The sequence below is a fragment of the Coturnix japonica genome, chromosome 2 (assembly GCF_001577835.2).
Source record: "Coturnix japonica isolate 7356 chromosome 2, Coturnix japonica 2.1, whole genome shotgun sequence".
Classification (NCBI taxonomy): domain Eukaryota; kingdom Metazoa; phylum Chordata; class Aves; order Galliformes; family Phasianidae; genus Coturnix; species Coturnix japonica.
This window is the reverse complement of record NC_029517.1, coordinates 62225819-62244593: the sequence shown is the minus strand read 5'-3', so window position 1 is coordinate 62244593 and position 18775 is coordinate 62225819. Positions and strand designations below refer to the sequence as shown.

The 18775-nt window shown below is 41.9% G+C and overlaps 1 protein-coding gene across 2 annotated transcripts in view; it reads left to right on the top strand.

The window, feature by feature from the left end:
• The window catches only part of CDH20 (cadherin 20), a 110787-nt gene that overhangs the window by 89571 nt on the left and 2441 nt on the right, over positions 1-18775 (top strand). For both annotated transcript variants that reach the window (XM_015854640.2, XM_015854639.2), the window contains 6 exons: positions 735-922; positions 4059-4312; positions 7541-7677; positions 10170-10291; positions 11980-12097; positions 18072-18323. In XM_015854640.2, the coding sequence (XP_015710126.1) occupies positions 735-922; positions 4059-4312; positions 7541-7677; positions 10170-10291; positions 11980-12097; positions 18072-18323 (1071 nt within the window). The remainder of the gene's footprint in view (positions 1-734; positions 923-4058; positions 4313-7540; positions 7678-10169; positions 10292-11979; positions 12098-18071; positions 18324-18775) is intronic.

Sequence of the window (18775 nt, the reverse complement as noted above, 5' to 3'; positions counted from 1 at the left end):
TTAGTCTGCCTTGTAAAAGCACAATAATTGGATGGAGGGAGTGGAGCGAGGAAGGTTCGGACATAAAGTAGGATGGCAGGGCTGTATTTTAGAGAGAGCATTTCTGTTTTTAAAATGCGTGGTGTTAAAATGCACACTTTTAAAATAGCAGTTCTTTCATTTGCTGCTAAGCAAATGAGTGATGCGCTAAATGTGCTCAAGGCCAGGTTTGTAGGGAGAGGCAGTATGTTTTAATAGAGTACCTGTTAAATTGGTAAAATCAGGCAAGCTTCTGAGCTCTCAAAGCACCACTGAGGGCTGAAAAAAAGTTTGTGCAGACTTCGGGAAGGATTTGTGGTGCTCAGCATTTGTGTGTTTACTCCAGCTGTATCTTTCCCACTAACTGTGTTTCGTATCCTGCTATAGATAATATCTGCACCACCATCAGTGCTAATTTCTCAGTTTTTTCCACCTGAAGTTCCTGGTTTTGGTTTTATTGCTGTTTTCAACAGAAAGTTCTGAACAAACCTGTTGATAAGACGAACACCTGCATAAAACATTCCTTGGCAACTCAGTTTGGCTGTGGTCTGTTAAAGGCAATTGCACCATGCTGTGTCCACTCTGGGAAGGGACATAGAGATTCCCATCAGACTAGGGGTATCATGGCCCATCTTGAGCTACATTCTGAATTACCGTGTAGTTTCTGGTTCCTTTTCACAGCTTGTTGTTCTGTTTCTCCCTGTTTCTTGTGGCAGAGCACTACCAGATGAGTGTGCTGGAGTCTGCTCCTGTCAGCTCTACCGTGGGCCGCGTGGTTGCTAAAGACCTGGATGAAGGCATTAACGCGGAGATGAAGTACAGCCTTGTGGATGGAGATGGATTGGATGTCTTTGATATTAATACCGATCCTAATTACCAAGTTGGCATCATAACTGTAAGAAAGGTAGTAAAGTTTCCTTTTTATGGTAATTTATAGCTAGTGGTCCTGGTTACACTTTAAGTGTGCAGTATTCCCTTATGCATGTAGTAAGTTGGTTCCCACTGCATGGCAGTAGCCCCTTTCCTGCTGTAAAACAGCATTTCTTTAACATTCATTGCTAAAATATGAGAGCAGACTGCATTCCTAGGAGCAGCCTTTAAAAAGTGGGGACAGCGTTAGCATAAACATGTCTTTTCCCACCAAAGGAATATTTGGATTCACTATTTATCTATTTAAATATTCTCTGTAGCTTAATTATCCTACAATGCAAGAAATTAGATCAATATTTGCATTTGAACTATACACATTTTTCACTACGGTGTCCCACAAACAATAATAAAGCATGCCTTAGAATTATTTATAAACCAATAAAACCCAGGCAGTGTTTTTTTTAATTGCTGCTAGAAGATCCATAAATGCTAATTAGGCTGGAAGAAGCTGTCTTTAAAATGGCAGCTGTGAAGCTGCTAGTGCTCAGTACTGCGGGCTATACAGAATGGAGTAGACCTTTCTGCTTAGCCTCCCTGCTATAGGGTATTTATTCTACAGTCTTACATAAGTGCAAGAAGTACTTCTAGGTTATGAAATCGTAACCATATTTCTGAGTAAGTGTATGTCTGATGTACTAATAAGGGAATATATATTCCCTTTAAGTAGCCTGGGACAAAAATGTGCACTAAAATGGGAGTACACCTGGGGTTGATTTGACCCCTCAAGTCTCTGTGCCCTACAGCAAAGCATTTAAGCATATATTTATGGTCACCTCTCTCCAACTCTTGTTCATGTGCACTATGCCCTAGAGTGCATGCTTGAATGTTTTGTTACCACAAAATAAATGTTGAAAAAGAACTCTCCTGGAATTTTTCACTTATTTCTTGATGAAATAAAGCGGTTTATGTGGAGTACATATGTCAATTAGTGTGACTTTGGTTATCCTAAATAGTTTTACTAGGTGTTAATTTGTACCAGGAATGGTTATAAAAGGTTTATGACATCAATCAAACTGGATATGTACTGACATCACACTGCGCAATCCATAAATGCCTCTAGAACGTTATCTATACCTGACACTGTTTGAAGTGTTGTGATTATCAATTGCCAAACATTGGAAAGTTGTCCTTTGGAGCCACTCAACCAAAACCAAAAATTATCATGCAATTGGTATCATTAAAAAAGAACGTCACAATAAGGGGAAAGAGGGAGAGAGAACTTCTAAAACCAGAATGAATTTGTTGAAAGAAAGGCATCTGTCCTTTTGGCTGTGTCCTTGGCAGGAGGCTGTCTGCTTTGCCCTCCTTATGGAGCCATGTTGGAAAGAGGTCAGAATGCACCCAAAGCGAAAGGTTCAGAAGTCTAAGCCATGGCTGACAATGAAGGAGGCCAAAGCAAACTGAGGTGGTTTGAGCCTGTCACATGTTCAATTCTTCTTTTATTTTTTTTCCTAATTTGAGTACCCTAGGCAAGTATTTCCTAACATAGTTGGGTTTTATAGCTTTTAAGTCTCTCTGTGATTTAACTGCTCTTTTTATAACAGCTTTTTGGTTTACGTGCAGTGTTTCTCACACGGTCTTCTTCATGTGAGAATCCAGGAGATAGAATGGCCTACTTCCTCGTATACGTTCAGGCATCTTTACATTGCATGCTCCTTGCCAGATGGACAATAACTATTGCTTAATCATGTGAATATACTTTATTGCTATTTTATGATGCATAAATATGCAACTGGTAGACCATAATGACTCTGTACTAATGGGTAATATATTTGTACACCTAGTTAAATCCTTGCTGACAAGTGCAATGTCTGCAGTAGTCACTGATTCTCCAGGAGAATTAAGTGCAGCAGGAACGTAGGTTTTGGATCATCTGCTTGTACCCCCATTTTCTTGTCCAGCTCCTTACCCTTTCTAGTCATACGTCTTCAAAGTGAAAAAGCTGAAAGGAAAAAGCAAAGGTTTTGGATGAGAACAAGAGTGGTCTTACTGGAGTCTGAATGGACTGAGAGTGCATGGTAGTTCCACACACAGCACTCCAATGCGTATGAATGCAGCCACACATTTTGAAAGCCATCCATGTAACAAAAAGGAGCGTGATATCTCACGGGGAAACCCTGAGAATGGGCACATTTCTTTCCTGTTACAAAGTCTGTCCTGTTCAGGATCTGTGTTAAGGAAATCCAGTTGTTCTGACTTTCAGCATTAAAACTCCCTGAGATACAGAAATAAAGGGTTGTGATCATTTAATCCCTGTATGATTGCTTGTAACTTCTGACTACTGCTGGAAAAATATGGCTGTGTCCTCTGTAAATTGCACTAAATGGCAGTGAAAAAGTTCCATGCAGTCATTCTTGTCAGGTTTTCTCTTACTGGGATTGGTAAATTGCACATTAAATATGAAATTGTCCATTTAAATGTAAGCAGGCCTTAGAGAAGCTCCATTTAATTCGGGGATCTGCGAAAAGGAGCACAGAGGGAAATGAAAGATTTATTCATTGAAAATTTCAGTGTCAGAATCTATTATTTCCAGGATTCCCAAATAAATAACTTTATCTAGAAAGGAAGTCAAGATCATGCAAGTACTAATAGATAAAGCTCATCTCTTCTTATGCGTGACCTGGAACCTCCTCATCATGACTACCACCAGGGCCCATTTCTGAGGAACCAGCTCATCACATCTTTACCTGTTTTCAGGTGCTTCCAGTCTACCTGTTTCTGAACTGGTTTTTTGGTTTTGTTTTTTTTCCCCAGAGTAGAATGAAACTGAGTCACAACACGAGGGCGGTGCAGCCACTTTTGTTTTCATTATGGCAAGAAGAATGAAAGAATACATATTTTAAAGTGACTGCAGTATGAATACATATTGCAAACTGACTTTTTTTCAGTTCAACTGTCAAAAATAATTAAAAACAAGGTGCAGATATTGCCACTGCCAATACAGCTGTCACTCAGTGCTCTGTCTCCACCTGCAAATATTAATCTTTATAACCCTTATGAATAAATCTTGTGGTAGAGATAGCTTATATGAGAGGGCATCTTTTCCTTCTGAAAATTAGAATATGGACTAAATCATATGATTATGATTATGATACATTTTTTCTTCCTAGCCTTTAAGCTTTGAGAGCAAGAAAAGCTACACCTTGAAAGTAGAAGGTGCCAACCCCCACCTGGAGATGCGCTTCCTGAACCTGGGTCCTTTCCGAGACACCACCACTGTTCATATCAGCGTGGAGGATGTGGATGAGCCTCCTGTGTTCGAGCCCAGTTTTTACTTTGTGGAGGTGCCTGAGGATGTGGAGATTGGGGCCACCATACAGATCATTTCTGCCAAGGACCCGGATGTGACCAACAATTCAATCAGGTCTGTTTTTCTTTGTGTGTCCCCCGGGAGTGTTCCTTGATTCCTCTGGTTGATGGACTGGTGATGGGGCTGACACAGGATGGGTGGGAGGGACTCTTTATTTCCAGCCTGCTATAATCATCGGTGAGTTTAATCATACAAGATCTCATACTACAAGGGGCCCGGTTACAACTAGCAAAGCAAAGCAAGAGCTCACCCTTGCTTTTTTCTGTGGCACACATAGCTAGCATTGCCATGAACTGGTCAAGGCAAGCCCTGACAGCGTACATTAAAAACAAACTCCAGACCTTTGTGCTTTTGCTGGCACAGTCTGACAGGAAAACTGACAGCATTGCTGAGAATCTGCTGTAAGACTGAGGGGAAAGTAATGAGCTCACTTCTCTCTTCCCATTCTGTTTCAAAATCATAGCTGTGTGCAACCTGTCTTTGTCAACAGCTCAAATGCACAGCTACCTTTGGAGTAGTTGGAATGCATACTAATAAGCACACATGAGCCACTGGATTATATAGTGCCTGGTCAAAGCTGCAGAGCTAAATGTACCTATAAGGAGTTATGGAAAGTAAAAGGTATATTTAAAGCCATGGGAGCTACAGAGCTACAACTCAGAAAGAAGCCACTGGGGCAGCTTTGTAGGATATCAGTACTGTTTTCCATGGTGGCTGCTGAGCCAGCCCAATTTATTAGAGAAAACTGATTTTCTCTGAGGCCAGCCCACATACTGGCTTTTACCACCTGCAGAAACTCCAGGTGATTGCAAGTTATTAATCCCAGCACGTCAGCTGTTCCTCTCACCTGAGAAATGCTTTAGGTGCTGAACCTGAAGCTGTGTCAGTTTGGATTCTGAATAGTCTGCACTCAGGTACCTGTACTCAGTACTGGAAAATACTGGAGAGTCATTACACTGAGTATTGAGAGTCTTCGAAGAAAGGGAAGTCTCTATGAGCAACTCTATGGGCTTCTGCTGGGAGGTGCAAGCATACATAAAGCCTTTTTTTCTTGATGTGTTACTGCTGTAATTAAGTTTTCCATCTTTTCTACTTAATATACCTACTTTTTCTACCGATGTTATAAAGCTATCCTACTTCTCATGACATTGTCTCAAATTACTGAGCAAAACCAAACTGTTATACTGTCTGCAGCACAGCTTCATTACCCTAAACTTTTTTTCTGCCTGCATCTATTTTGCTGATTGATGTCTAGCATTATTCAGACACTGCAGCACAAACAACTTTGCACTTTTTGCCTCTAATGTGGTTTTCTCCATCCACACCAACTCTGTGCTGTATCAGTCTGGCTGTGTTTTGGGATTGTTCCAATTTCACTCTGTGCTGGATGAAACAAAATAGGAGAATCCCAGACACCTATCTATCTCATTACGTAAGATGGAATACATCTGAAATTAAAACTGAGACCTGACCCTTTCTTTGGCCTTTTTCTCAAATACAGAAGTCAGGTTGTATCTCAGGAAGACTGATCAAACATGGGAACTCAAGGCCTCCTCTTCCAGCCTCCAGAATCTGGACCCCCACACAGTGAACTTCAGATTGCTGGAAGTACCCCATGACTGTTGTCAGGGGATTTAGGAAGATTGCCTCTAGAGTACAATAGAAATGAGTGTGTCGAAGCAGGCCTTATTAATGGGACAATATGAATAAAGAATCCAGACTAAGACTCCACCTGTACTTCTTGACACCAGTGATTAATTCTGCACCACTAGTCACAAGGCTGTATTCAATTTCATATACTTGTTGGCCTTAAACTGTCAGAGGGAAATTCTTTTTATAGCTTCATGCAAAAATAATTATTATAGCAAAATATAGCAACCCTCGTACATATTTCCAAACTAAATCACATTCCTCAGAAATCTCTTTATTTAAGAGGAGGTACAAAGAATTGGTAGGGAAAGGGAGGCAAGCCTGCCTTTCCACCCTCCTTCAGTTTTCTGAAACAGCATAACCTAACAGTATTTTAGATCCCAGCTTAATGCTTCGCTATATAAAGATTGGGCTGGCATTCTCGTTCCAGTGAATGCACTTATGCTGAAAGGAGAAAATTCAGACAGCAAGCCCCGCTCAGCATCTGTTATGACTAATGCTTTCAATTCGCATCAACTTTGAAGAAAGAACTAAGAGAGAAGTAGTCCAGGCTCTGTTCAAGTCTGTGGCATTTGCATAAGCACACGGGTAGCTTTTGCCAGAGGATCTCTTGCCATGTTAACATAATTAGCTAGGAAAGCGACTTGTACAGACTGTTGGTAAGAGTATTTGAAGCACATAATTGAGTATGTTACACACCCTGCAAATGTGTCTTTGCCACCAGTCTTGGCATCTGCTGAAGGAAAACTTGATGACTGATGGGAAAAACCCTGATGTTCACCTTGCAAGGACAGGGCTCTGTCAGTAGGGCAGTTCAGGGTGCAAGTGGAGTTAATTCCACTGGAGGGGAGAATGTATGAGCAGGAGGAAGGGAGCAGTTCCTCCTCATCAGCTTAAGTGGCCAGTGAAGGAGTTGGTGTGAAGTCATTTTCAAACAGTCTGAATTGTGCCCAAGGGAAAAGTATAATTATTTTGCTTAGAAAAAGAGCTTGCACTCCTCACTGACAGATTTTCTCTGTAAAGCAGATGTTCCCATGCTGAACTGTGTCTTGCTTTGAGGCTGCTTCCTCTAAATCTTCCTGTCCTCCAGCTCCATCCCAGCAGTACTCGCTGTTACGTGCCATTAGCCATGCAAACTACTCATTTTTCAAGTGTCTTGCTCCATACCTATAGAAGTCACTGGGGCACACAGCTGAGTTGTGGATTTGCTATATAGGATTCCCAGTACTCCCACTGCTGGAGTACTTTGTTGAAAATAGAATCACAAAATAATTTGTGTTGGAAGGGACACTTAAATGCCATCCAGTCCAACTACCCTGCAATGAACAGGGACACCTACAGTGAGATCAGGCTGCTCAGAGCCCCATCCAGCCTGACCTTGTGTCTTGAGGGATGTGGCTTCCACCACCTCTCTGGGCAACCTGTGCCCACTCTAATTGCAAAAAAGAAAAAAAAATCTTCCTTATATCCAATCTAAATTTCCCTTCTTTCAGTTCAAAACCACTGTCCTAAAACAGCAGACCCTGCTAAAGAATCTGCCCCCTTCTTTCTTACAGCCCCATTTTGGATGTTGGAAGGTTTCTATCAGATCTCACATGGGTTACAAAACGCTTTCAATATGTACTCTCACAGGTACTCGATTGACAGGAGCAGTGATCCGGGGAGGTTCTTCTATGTTGACATCACATCAGGAGCACTGATGACTGCAAGACCTCTGGATCGGGAGGATGTTTCCTGGCACAACATCACAGTGCTGGCCATGGAGCTGAGTAAGGAGAATGCAGACTGTGCACAGATTAAAGAGATGTAATAGACAAAGCAGACTGAAAGACCAGGATTCAGTAATTCATGGGATCTTATGTATTGAAGGGGAAGTGGTATTGAGTTACTTCTCAGATACCAGCAAGCCGGTGCTGTATTTTCTTTATTTCTTATGCTCCTTTTCACAAGGTGGTGGGAGAAGTAGAGGCTGGCAATTAAAGGCAGAGTGCATTGTTTTCTTTTCATTAGTATTCTAGGGATTTATTTAAAACTCTTCCTGAAATATGTCTCTGTGAGAGCTCTGTTTCTCCAGAAGGACTGGGCAGGTGCAAAGGCTGTGCAGCTGCCAGAGCTGCCAGTCCTACCTGGGAGGACTGCATGGTGCAGGGGCTGGCAGGCAGCAGTGATTCTTTACTAGTGGGTTGCTGTTGAAAATCTGCTCTGGGCCAGTAGTGTATGAGTGGCATCACCATCTGCTCTCTGCATGGATGATTTGTGGAGGGTGCTGTGGGATCCTCTTGCACAAATACCCCACAGCAAATGGAACTTAATAGACTCTCAGATTTTACAATGAACTAAAGCTCAGCTCAGGATTCACCCCCTCCAGATATTTACAAGGCTGTGAGAAGGAGATGCTGATCATTTTATAGCAATACAATAAAAACTGGTACTCAGTTCGCAATACTTACAAATGTGAGCTTAATAAAGGAGCTTACAATATATGAGCAAATAAAACAAAGAGTTCACTCAATCTTCAACTGAAATCTCTCTGTTCCACATAGATATTGGTCAGGATTTCAGTTCGTTGGTGGAGAAACAGCAGTCTTCCAGAAGCTCTCTGCCATAAGCTGAGCCATTCCTCATCTCTGAGGAAGCTACTGTTACATCCAGGGTGCACCAGAGATGTGGGGCAGTTTGAAAGGAAACAAACTGTGAGAAGCTGTCCCAAACCCAACCAATCAACTAAGTTAGCAGGGGGGATATTTCACAAGAGTGAGGGGGAATCTGCCGCACATTTGCATGCTAGAACAGCCTACAAAGCCTTCCTGTTGCATTTTTAATAGCAAGAGCGGCTGGTGACATGATGGGATCTCACCCCATCTGCTTCAATGCTAGTTTTATTTCCAGCCACTGATGGTCATCACAGTTCCGTGTAGATGCACACTGCCATGGAAGTCCTTAGAAGACACCCCTGTAGCTGCACCGCAAAGCTAGAGCAGTCCAATGATGTCTTCCTTTTACTCTCCCTCCCTGCCTCCTCTGCCAGTTTTGCACTGTACGTGTGCAGCACAGTATCTTAGCTTCAGAAGTGCCACAGCTGTGCACTCCTAAAGCTTTTAGTTTCAGAAGTCAGGTGAGTATTGTTGAGTATAAATGGAGATGCTCATGTGCCACAGTGATGGGTGTGTGAGCCAGACATGTATGAGTATGTGGGAAGCCAAAGGTTGAAATAATCTATCAGGGAGAAACAGTTTAATTTAAGAGTATTATCTGAATGACGCGGTATAACACACATTATGGATTTTTCACACTGAGCTTTCAAGAGAATTCCAGAGTGTGAGAAAATTATATGAACACATCATTTTATGCCATGAAGTGAGATGTATTTGGAGATCTATGCATGACACTCTACGGCTCAGACAAGCTTAGTTTTAAAGAAATTTCTACATTTTTGCTCCCTTTCTTAACCTCCTAATCATGATTTTCTTTTTTCTTTCCTCTTAGAGTTTCATTTTATCTTTTAATGAGGGGAAAAAGTTGTTCTGGGGGTAGAAAAACACAGTAAAATAAAACGTACTCTGTGGCTACCGAGTTTGGAAACTGTGAAGAGATGTGAAATGATGTCTGAATATACTGGGCAAGAGAGCTAATGAACCAGTGGACAGAAATATCACAAATGATGTCATGCAGAATGTGAAATTTTCATTGCAATTTTAAGCCTCACTGAAAGCTTTTCTGTACCACTTCATGTGTTATTGCGTTTTAACCCCCTGTACAAAGTAGTAAAAAATCTTGACACTTTATTTTTGTGTTCAAGGAATATAAATTCTCAGCAGAAAGATACCTGAAATGCAGAAGTACTGTTTCCAACAGGCTCCAAATAACAAGCCTGTCCTTAAAAACAGCCTCAGCATAACTCACGCTACCGGTACGGAGGCTCAACAAGCAGCATTTGCCAGCCAACGCTGTGACTGCAGGGCACTGTCTAAAACTTTTACTATAGAAATAGTCCGCTTTGACTGAACCAGTTTGAAGCCTTTTGTATCCAAAGGAATTTGAAAATGATGTGACCAGATGGAAAGCCAGGATAGATAGAGTAGCATTTGCAGCTTCACTCTGAGTCATAAAACACAAAAGTGACTGCAGTCTCTAATGGAATAAAAGTAACTTAATGGGAATTGGTAGCAAAAAGGCTGCTGTAGCTTGTCAGCAGAGCAGGGAGCGTGCCCTTTCCCTCGCCACATTTTGCCTTTCCTTACATTGTCCCTCCTCCTTCCAGACAACCCCTCACAGGTGGGCAGTGTCTCCGTCACGGTGAAAGTCCTGGATGTGAATGACAACGCGCCAGAGTTTGCGAGGTTCTATGAAGCTTTTGTTTGTGAAAATGCCAAAGCAGGACAGGTGAGAAATGCTGGGAATGCCGGGGGCTGTCAGGGGTCCCATCAGAAAGGATAAGCATGGAAAACAGGGCTTGCCTAACCAAACATTGCACCTGAGCTCTCGTGAGCAGTTGCCTGTGCTGCTTTCTAAGGGCAAGCACATCACACTGATATGTGCATCATATAGAGAGCCATTTTTCTCTCCAACAGTAGTTTCCAAATTCACTGCACAGTACATTTCACTGCTGAAATAAAGCCTGCCCTTGGGCAGGTGCCAGCAGGCAAGCAGCCAGTGTTTCCTGTAGGAGCAACGAAGAGAGGACAAGTGTTACAAGAAATGCCACAGAGTCATCCCAGCCTGTGTATGACCAGCAAGGCTTATTTGTAAAAGACCCTATTTATAAGAGCCTTAAGCACCTCAGCTTATGGGAGCTGGACATAATATGCTACATCAGCTTAAAAGGGTGGCCAACTGAAACCATTCTGCTGTGAACTGAAAATTACAGAGAATCATAGTTAAAACAGGACTCCCCCTTCCGCACACTGTGAAGCCACATCTGCAAGCAAGCAATCATGCCTCCTTGCATCCAAAGCCCCTTGAACACGGTCTACCTGTGTCTCACACAGACAGGAGCTCTCCCCTGCTGATCTATTGCTGATTGCTGGTGGGATGCAACCTGCTGTTTCACTGCCACAGTGGGGACCTGTGTCTCCAAATACATGGCTGACAAGCATAGTGTAAGCACACAGATGCACAACTGATTATTTATGAAGAAAAAATGACAGTGGCAATATTGGTGTTGTTGGGCTCCTCCCAGCTTGCTGTGAAGCAGAACGAAATAGTTGTTCACTTCTGGGGCAACCAGCTCGCTAAAAACCATGTACGGGATAATTTCATCCTACTAACTTAATAAAGAACATAAGGAATAGAAATCATTGCCCAGACATTTTCCTGGTTTCAAAAGGACAATGTCAGGTTGGATATTCAGAAGACTTATTTTCTGGAAGAGTGATAAGACACCGGAACAGGCTGCCCAGGGAAATGATGGAGTCATTGCCTTGGTGGTGTTCAAGAATCATGTAGGTGTTTCACTGAGGGACATGGTTAGTGGGAATGGTAGGGATCAGGTAGCAGTTGGACTAAATGATCTTTGTGGTCTTTTCCAACCTTAATAGTTTTATGATTCTAAGCCTCTGTAAGTGAGTTGACAAATCTTTTCTTGGATTTATTATTGTCTTAGTTTCTTCCCTTTGTTTTATTTGTTGCTCTACATGGTTGCATTTTGTTTCTTTGTTTTCCACTGACTTTTCGGAAAAAAAAATGAGAGCTTAATGAGAGCGATAAGAGGAACCAACTTCAAGTCCTTTTCTACCTGCAAAATGAAGCTGAAAATATGTATGGGCTTTCTTACAAGCTCCCTAAAGCATGGTGTATTTTCTGAACACCCCAGGTTCTCAAAAGAAAAGGCATGACAAAAGCTAGACAGATGGAGGAAAAGTATCTGTTATTTGAACTAAATTGTCTCCTCCTTTGTTAAAAAGTGATTTGCAGAGTGATAGCAAAATAAAATGAAACCTTCAAGGCAGTTTTATCCCAGGTTGCTTATATTTACATACATAAATATATATAATTCTGATTGTTTACTTGTTTATGTATGTGATGTGTATTTGGCTTCTCACCTGCTTCTGCTTTGTTCTCCTACTGAGCAGCTGATCCAGACAGTGAGCGCCATTGACCGGGATGACCCACAGGAGGGTCAGCACTTCTACTACAGCCTGGCTCCAGAGGCTGCCAACAACCCCAACTTTACTCTGAGGGACAATCAAGGTAATCAGAGCAGACATGGACAGTTAGCTACTCTAATTTCTAATGTCCGAATTAGGCTCGAGAGTCTGTGACTTACAATGTGTGCTAAGACTGCCATTTCAAATAATACCGAGTGACACCTGCTCCTTAAAGGCAGTGATAAAATGACAGATTACTTAAAACATTTGAAGGTTATATGATATTTTCTTCTCTATAAATATTCTCTAGCAATAGGCCCCCTTTTCTTCTTTGAGGAAATGTGTCAGTGTTTTGTGCAAATTCAGGTCCTGTGGTCAGGCTGCAGGCATCTTGGATTACTAGAATGGAAATTGCATTCGTTCAAAAGGAGATGCTTAAAGGTAGGTTAGAAACTGGAATGAGGATACAAATCTGAGGGGAATTACATTGCTCATTTTTGTACTCTTGTTTTCTTCCAGGCACCGAAATAGAAGTTTCTCATATTGTTCCCATCTTCTTCCCCAAGCACTTTTTTTCTTCCTCTTTACACATCCTCATTTATTGCCTAGGAAAGGCAGGGAGGTGGGGAAAGATACCAAGCCTTAGGGAGTCATTTGGAATACAGCTAAATGTCTATGTAAAAAGTTTCAGCAGAAACTGTAATACCAGTGAGGAGACTCGTGGCTAAGGGCTGGCATTTGTGTATCCTCACCAGTGGAATTCACTACTTTTAGGGAAGTTTTGGTGGTTTTGGAGCCTGAAGGAAAACTCTGTTGTGAGCATGCATTCACATGTTTACTTGTTTAAGTATGATTCTAGCTGATAGAGGATCTTTGTGGGCAAACAGTGGTGAAGAAGTGAAGTCCACAGCTGCCTTTGGCAGAAAAGAGGAATGACCTTGAATAACCCAGTGCAGAGCACCGAAAGTTGGTGTGGTGTCAATAGGAGCTTGCAAAGTACCACAAACCTGCAAGGAATTATGTTATAAATGGGGATAGAGGCACCTGCTGCATCCGTGACCTGTCTCCAGGCATAGTGCTGATCCTACTCCCACATAAGCACACATGCCTACTTGTCACACTTGTTTCTGTAAGCCCCCATCTGTGCCTCTTGCAAGCATATGAAAGAGTAACCTATAGGCTAATAAACAAGCTTCTTCCATCACTAACCAAATATATCTTAAAAGATGCTGCTTGCAGAGCCTGGAGCTCTCCTTCACAGCATGCTAGTGCTTTTACATCCCAAAACCATTCTGTCCTTCAGAGTCCCTTAAGTCTCACCACACCATTTCTTGCATTTTTCTCTCTCATTCTCTCTCTTTTGTTTCTTTTACTTTTGAATGTGTATTGCCAAAATAAATTAGAGGATAAAACACGACCATTGCTAAAACGTTTGGCAGTGTAGGCTCATTCTGTCCTGAAGGCATTGTTCTAAAAAAGGAACACATAATTCCCGCCATCAGATGCATTTTTTCTGTCTAAGGCCATACATGCTGTAATTTATAGTGACAGCAGTGACTGAATGGCCGTGCCTCCTGCACTCTGTAAAATACCAGTTTTCCAGAGCTACATATCACAAGAAGCAGAGGGTGCTGTTGGTTACAAATCTGAAATAAAAATGTGAAATATCATATCACCAACTATTTGAAATATACACATTAAGGGTTAATTTACTGCTGCAGAAATTTGGAGTGCAGTAGTTGTTTCAGTACCGATAATTTATATTTATATTTTCATCTAGGGACCACTAAGCACTACATAAATTGTACGACTTATTCACTGAAGGCAAAGATATACTGCATGTCATAGGGTGGCAAGGAATGGATCCTGCCTTGCTCATTGCAGCCTGTGCATCTAACCATGAGACAACAATGCTTTCCTGGCTGTGGGAAGACGCTATTCAGATCAGCTGTTGTGCTAATTATTTGGTTGTGCCATACAGCAGTAAGAAAAACTGCGAGACATGAAGCCATCCTGGCAACAATGAAAACTTTGGTTTACAATGAGTAACAAATAGATCACAGTTCGCATTCTGATGAGCTGCTTTACATATTTCTTTGGCCCTTGTTATTACAGTCTCTGAGAACTACTTTAGGCTATTCATTCTCCCAGTATCTCTGGCAGCCAGGGAAATCCTATTGTCTCCACTTTGTAGACAGGGATCTGGGGTGAAGAGAAATTAATCTGCTTATGTGCCTGGTTCCCTTTGAGTTTGGTAAGATCAGTGATCAATAGTCATGTGAATATCTGCAAAGATCATGGCCTGTATTACTTCTCAAGGACATAGAGGGAATATGTGATGAAGCAGGGAACTGAGCTGAGTTCTCCCTTCTCTTTGGTAACTGTTAGAGGGCATCAGTGAGCTGTCTTTGTCCCACTTCTAAATCCAGGTAAGATTGTGCTGGGAAAGAGTTGGTAAAAGAGGCTTGTTGTATGAATGGGATGAGCAACAAAATAAGCTTACCAAATATCCAGACTAAATTCTGAGCTGGTCTCCTGTTGGCTACATTAATTAATTGTTGGCTAATTAACAGGAATTAATGAAGAGAATTGTCAATTGAGTGGGTGCAGGCATTGGTGTCATACCACCATTAGGACAATCAGTGGAAGTCTCTAGAAGTCTTCTCTCTTGCATTTAAATTAAAAGTCAGGGAGGAGAGGCTGTAAGGCTTGCTCTCACATACACACCAGTCAGAATGCCCATGATAGTTCTCATATTTGCACCAATTTCAGGGGCTCAGGGACACACATTGTGCTCTACAGTGCCTCTGCTCACTGTGGTAGCTAACTGATATCATCCAGTCCTCTGCGAGACAGCAGTGCTGTACTGGAAGCTAGATGGAAAAGTACTGTGCATTCTTATTGTGCTTTTAAAAATAATTTATTTTTAATATAATGAGACTGTCGTGTTCTCCCAGGCCCTGTTCTGTTGTTGGCTAGGATTTAGCAGATATCATATTTGGAAGAACATAGCTTATTCCAGTTTCTGCCTTGCTGCACCATGTTCCATCATGCAGCTTTGCACTGCAGCAGCGCATCAAATGGCATTGGCTTCTGATGAGTCACACAACAAGCTCTGGCACCAGCATATTGCCACTGTGGTATAACAGGTACAGTGATTCCTTAGGGATGATTTATGTAGATGCTTGCCTAGTACAGAGCAAAACAAAGCAAAAGGGCTGAAACATAATGCTGACAGACACCAAGGGAACCATCCAGCCAAGAATATTTAGGATCTATGTGATAGGATCAGCACATCACAGCAAAATGATGTACATGTACACATATGTATATATCCGTCAACATTTGATTACAAAAACTTGTTTCTCAGCCTGGAAATATATATATATAATAAAATAAAAATAAAAAATAAAGAATTATGGTTAAAAACTCTTGAGGTCTCTCACTAAGGGATTTTGCACAACTTGAATCACATTCACTGCCTGTGATTTCTTCTACAGGCAAAGTATGGGCCAGCTCCAAAATAATGAAGTCTTTTTCCTCCACAAAGAGCAGCTTCACACAAAATGAAGGTTTGCTGTCACCTGAGTGGAATTTATGACTTCTGTTATAAGCCAGTTTAAAGAGCGTGAGTCTTTCACCCAGGAAAGAGAAAGGCAACGAAACCACTACACTGTTAGGATGACTGAAGTGCAATATAAATCCAGACATTTTGTCATTTTCTACCCTTTGGACTGCTTTCTCTCATGCCACGACAGGCCAAATAATGAAAAGATGTGGTGTTGATAGCTGTGGAGCAGGTATATAGCCTGAAGAAGGAGAAAAAGCATTTGTGTGTGTCCTGGGAGGGGGGTCTGATCTCTGCTGGGTCCTGGGACACAGTGCTGAAAGTGTGTCTGAATCTGTCACACCTGCTGCGCTTGTTCAGAGAAGCCAATTGAAGGATGGTAAAGTCAGCAAAAGCTGAAATATCATCAGTTTTAAGCAACCTTGGGGATTTCACCCTACATCTGGTGCTATAATTTGGCAGTTCTTCTCAAAGCCTCAGCTCTTGGGATCCCGTGATTTAAGGATACCCTATAATTTTGTTACATACGGACACAGGTGCACTTCAGTATTTTACGCTTTCAGAGCAAAAGCTTAAAATGTCATGGATGTATAAAGCGTGTAAGATCAGGAGATTACTTTTAACAACAAACTACAGAGCCAGACACTCACATATGCCAGTAATGCCTGATGCTGAAAGATTTGCAGCACAAAATATGGAACTCGCAGCATAGTTAAAGTCTGGCAGGGAAGTGTAAAGAGTCTAGTATTAGTTTGTATACATTCCCTAGCTGACTGCATATCAGGCTCCCAATCTCACTCCTAAACGCCATCAAACAATTTCTGATCCCACTGATTAACCTACAAGACAGGTCAGTTTCTAGCACTAAAAAAAAAAAAAAAACAAAAAAAACAAAAAAAACACAAAGATTTAAATTTTAGCAGTGAGTTGACACAGAAATAATAAGGAATCATAGAATCACAGAGGTGGAAATTAACCGTGAGTGTTTTTATGTGTGAGCTGTTATTGGTGTGAGTAGTGGGAGTGTGATTTGTGCATTTCGTTTGGCTTTAGTGGGAGAGTAGGTTGCAGTGTGCTCAGTCCTCGGGGTGGTGTGTCCGAGATGCGCTGTAGGTTCCAAGTACAGCACATGTATGCTGGAAACAACCTAAAGATGCGGATAGACCACCCATTTTGGACCCAGGGAACAGGAAACAAACTAAGTAGTAAAAGAACTGCATGAAACTCAAAATCCCCAAAATCCCACAGCAACACTGGGCATGGTCAGGGTTTGTAGGTCTGCCAAAAGAGAAAAAAGGTCCTTTGTTTTCCACCTATCTTTGCTGGCCCAGGATTTGCAAACATATTTATAAGATTTGCCAACTTTCCTGCAGGTTCTTTTAGACCGGGCCTGGGGTGGGCCAGATCACATTGGAGACATTCAATTCAGCCCAAGTCTCTGAGGACAAAAAGCTTAAAAGTCAGGTTACGGGGAGGCGAAGAAATGACAGCAATCTCCAAGGATTTGCCTTGGTGGTTTCTGAGATAAGACTTGAGGAGAACAAATTCCTGAGTCCACGGAACTCAGTTCACAGTTTGAGGAATTTGAGGGAGAGGTATATGGAATCAGAAGCCTCTGGGAAATCCTGACATTAAATATGTATACATAGTCTTGTTCTTATATACATATATATATATATTTGGGGGGAAAGTCCCAGATGAAGGAATTTCCCTTGACATGAAAATTAAAGACGATTTCCTCTTTGGTCACTCTTTTACTCCTTTGTTTCTGCAGCATCATTTCAACCCAATTTGTTTCAAGTTCTAATAAAAATCAGGTGGCAGAATGGTCAAATTAAATCAGAACAATTTTGACAATGACGACAAAGTACTCTGACTTTTTCCAGTGGCAGAAGTGCTGATGAAATTGCACATATTTCACTGAAAAGATGTTTAGTTGCAAAATTTTCGACTCACTGCTCTTTAGGATAGCCAGCTGTCATTTTTGGTTTTTTTTGCTCCTTTGTCTTCTTGTTGCCTCAAGCAGATGGCCATGCCACGTATCAAAAACCATAAAGACAACCTTGACATGTCTGCAAGGGTTATACACCAGCACCTACAAAATGGTGGTGGTCCTTAAGAGCCATGTCTAGAAAAGGCGCTGAGCAAGAACAAACAGGGATAGCTAGTTTCCTTCAACTGTTCATTTCCATCCTGCCTTCTGAGAGCTCTTCTGGCTAAAACTGAAGGCTGTGAGTTTGCTCTAGGCACTTTATGTCAGAAGGGGTAACAGCAAATCATAAGGTGTGCATGCCTTGCAGGTTTTGAGCTATGGCCTCGGAAGAGATTGAAATAAGGGAGGCAGAGGCAAAATGCTGATCAGTGACAAATTAATTTTAAAAAAAGGATGAGGAAAAAAAAGGGGGGGAGACAAATGGATGTGGGTCTAGGGCTGATTATTTTTTTTTTTAAACCTACTTTTCTGATGGGTATATTTGATCTTTTCTCTCCATTTATTTTCCACCCATAGACAACACAGCGTGGATTTTGACAAGGCGCTCTGGGTTCAGACAGCACGAGCAGAACATCTTTTACCTCCCCATCCTGATCAGTGACAACGGCCGCCCTGTGCTGAGCAGCACGGGCACACTGACTGTGCACGTGTGCAGCTGTGATGAAGGCGGCATGGTGATGTCCTGCAATGCTGAGGCCTACGTCCTCCCCGTCAGCCTGAGCAGAGGGGCACTCATTGCAATCCTCGCCTGCATATTTGTCCTGCTAGGTAAAGCCTTGTCTGCTTCTTTATAGGACGAGCTCTTCTGTCCTGACCAGGGGGTTGCTGATCTACCAAAGATGAAGGATACACATGCACATGTGCATTTATATATATTACATGTAGACTCACACATGCACATAAAGGGCCAAAACAAGGAACAGATGCAGTTGGCACCATATGGCTTCAGACGGGGGTATAGGGATGGGAAAAAAATATGGCCTGCAAGTATTCTGGCAGATCCTCATTGTGCCAGGTTGTCTCATATGGCCCTGCTATATGAGAAGAGGTTTGCCAAGAGGAAGTAGAAAGCTGAGCATCTTCCTTGTGTCCTTTCTCCACAATCATATTTTATCTTTTTTGTTTGTTTGGGGTTTTTTTGCCCAGACCTTCTGTTTCCCCTGTTAGCTTTTACTATCAAAAGAACTTCTGTTCAGTCTCTTGACTTGTGAGATATTAGT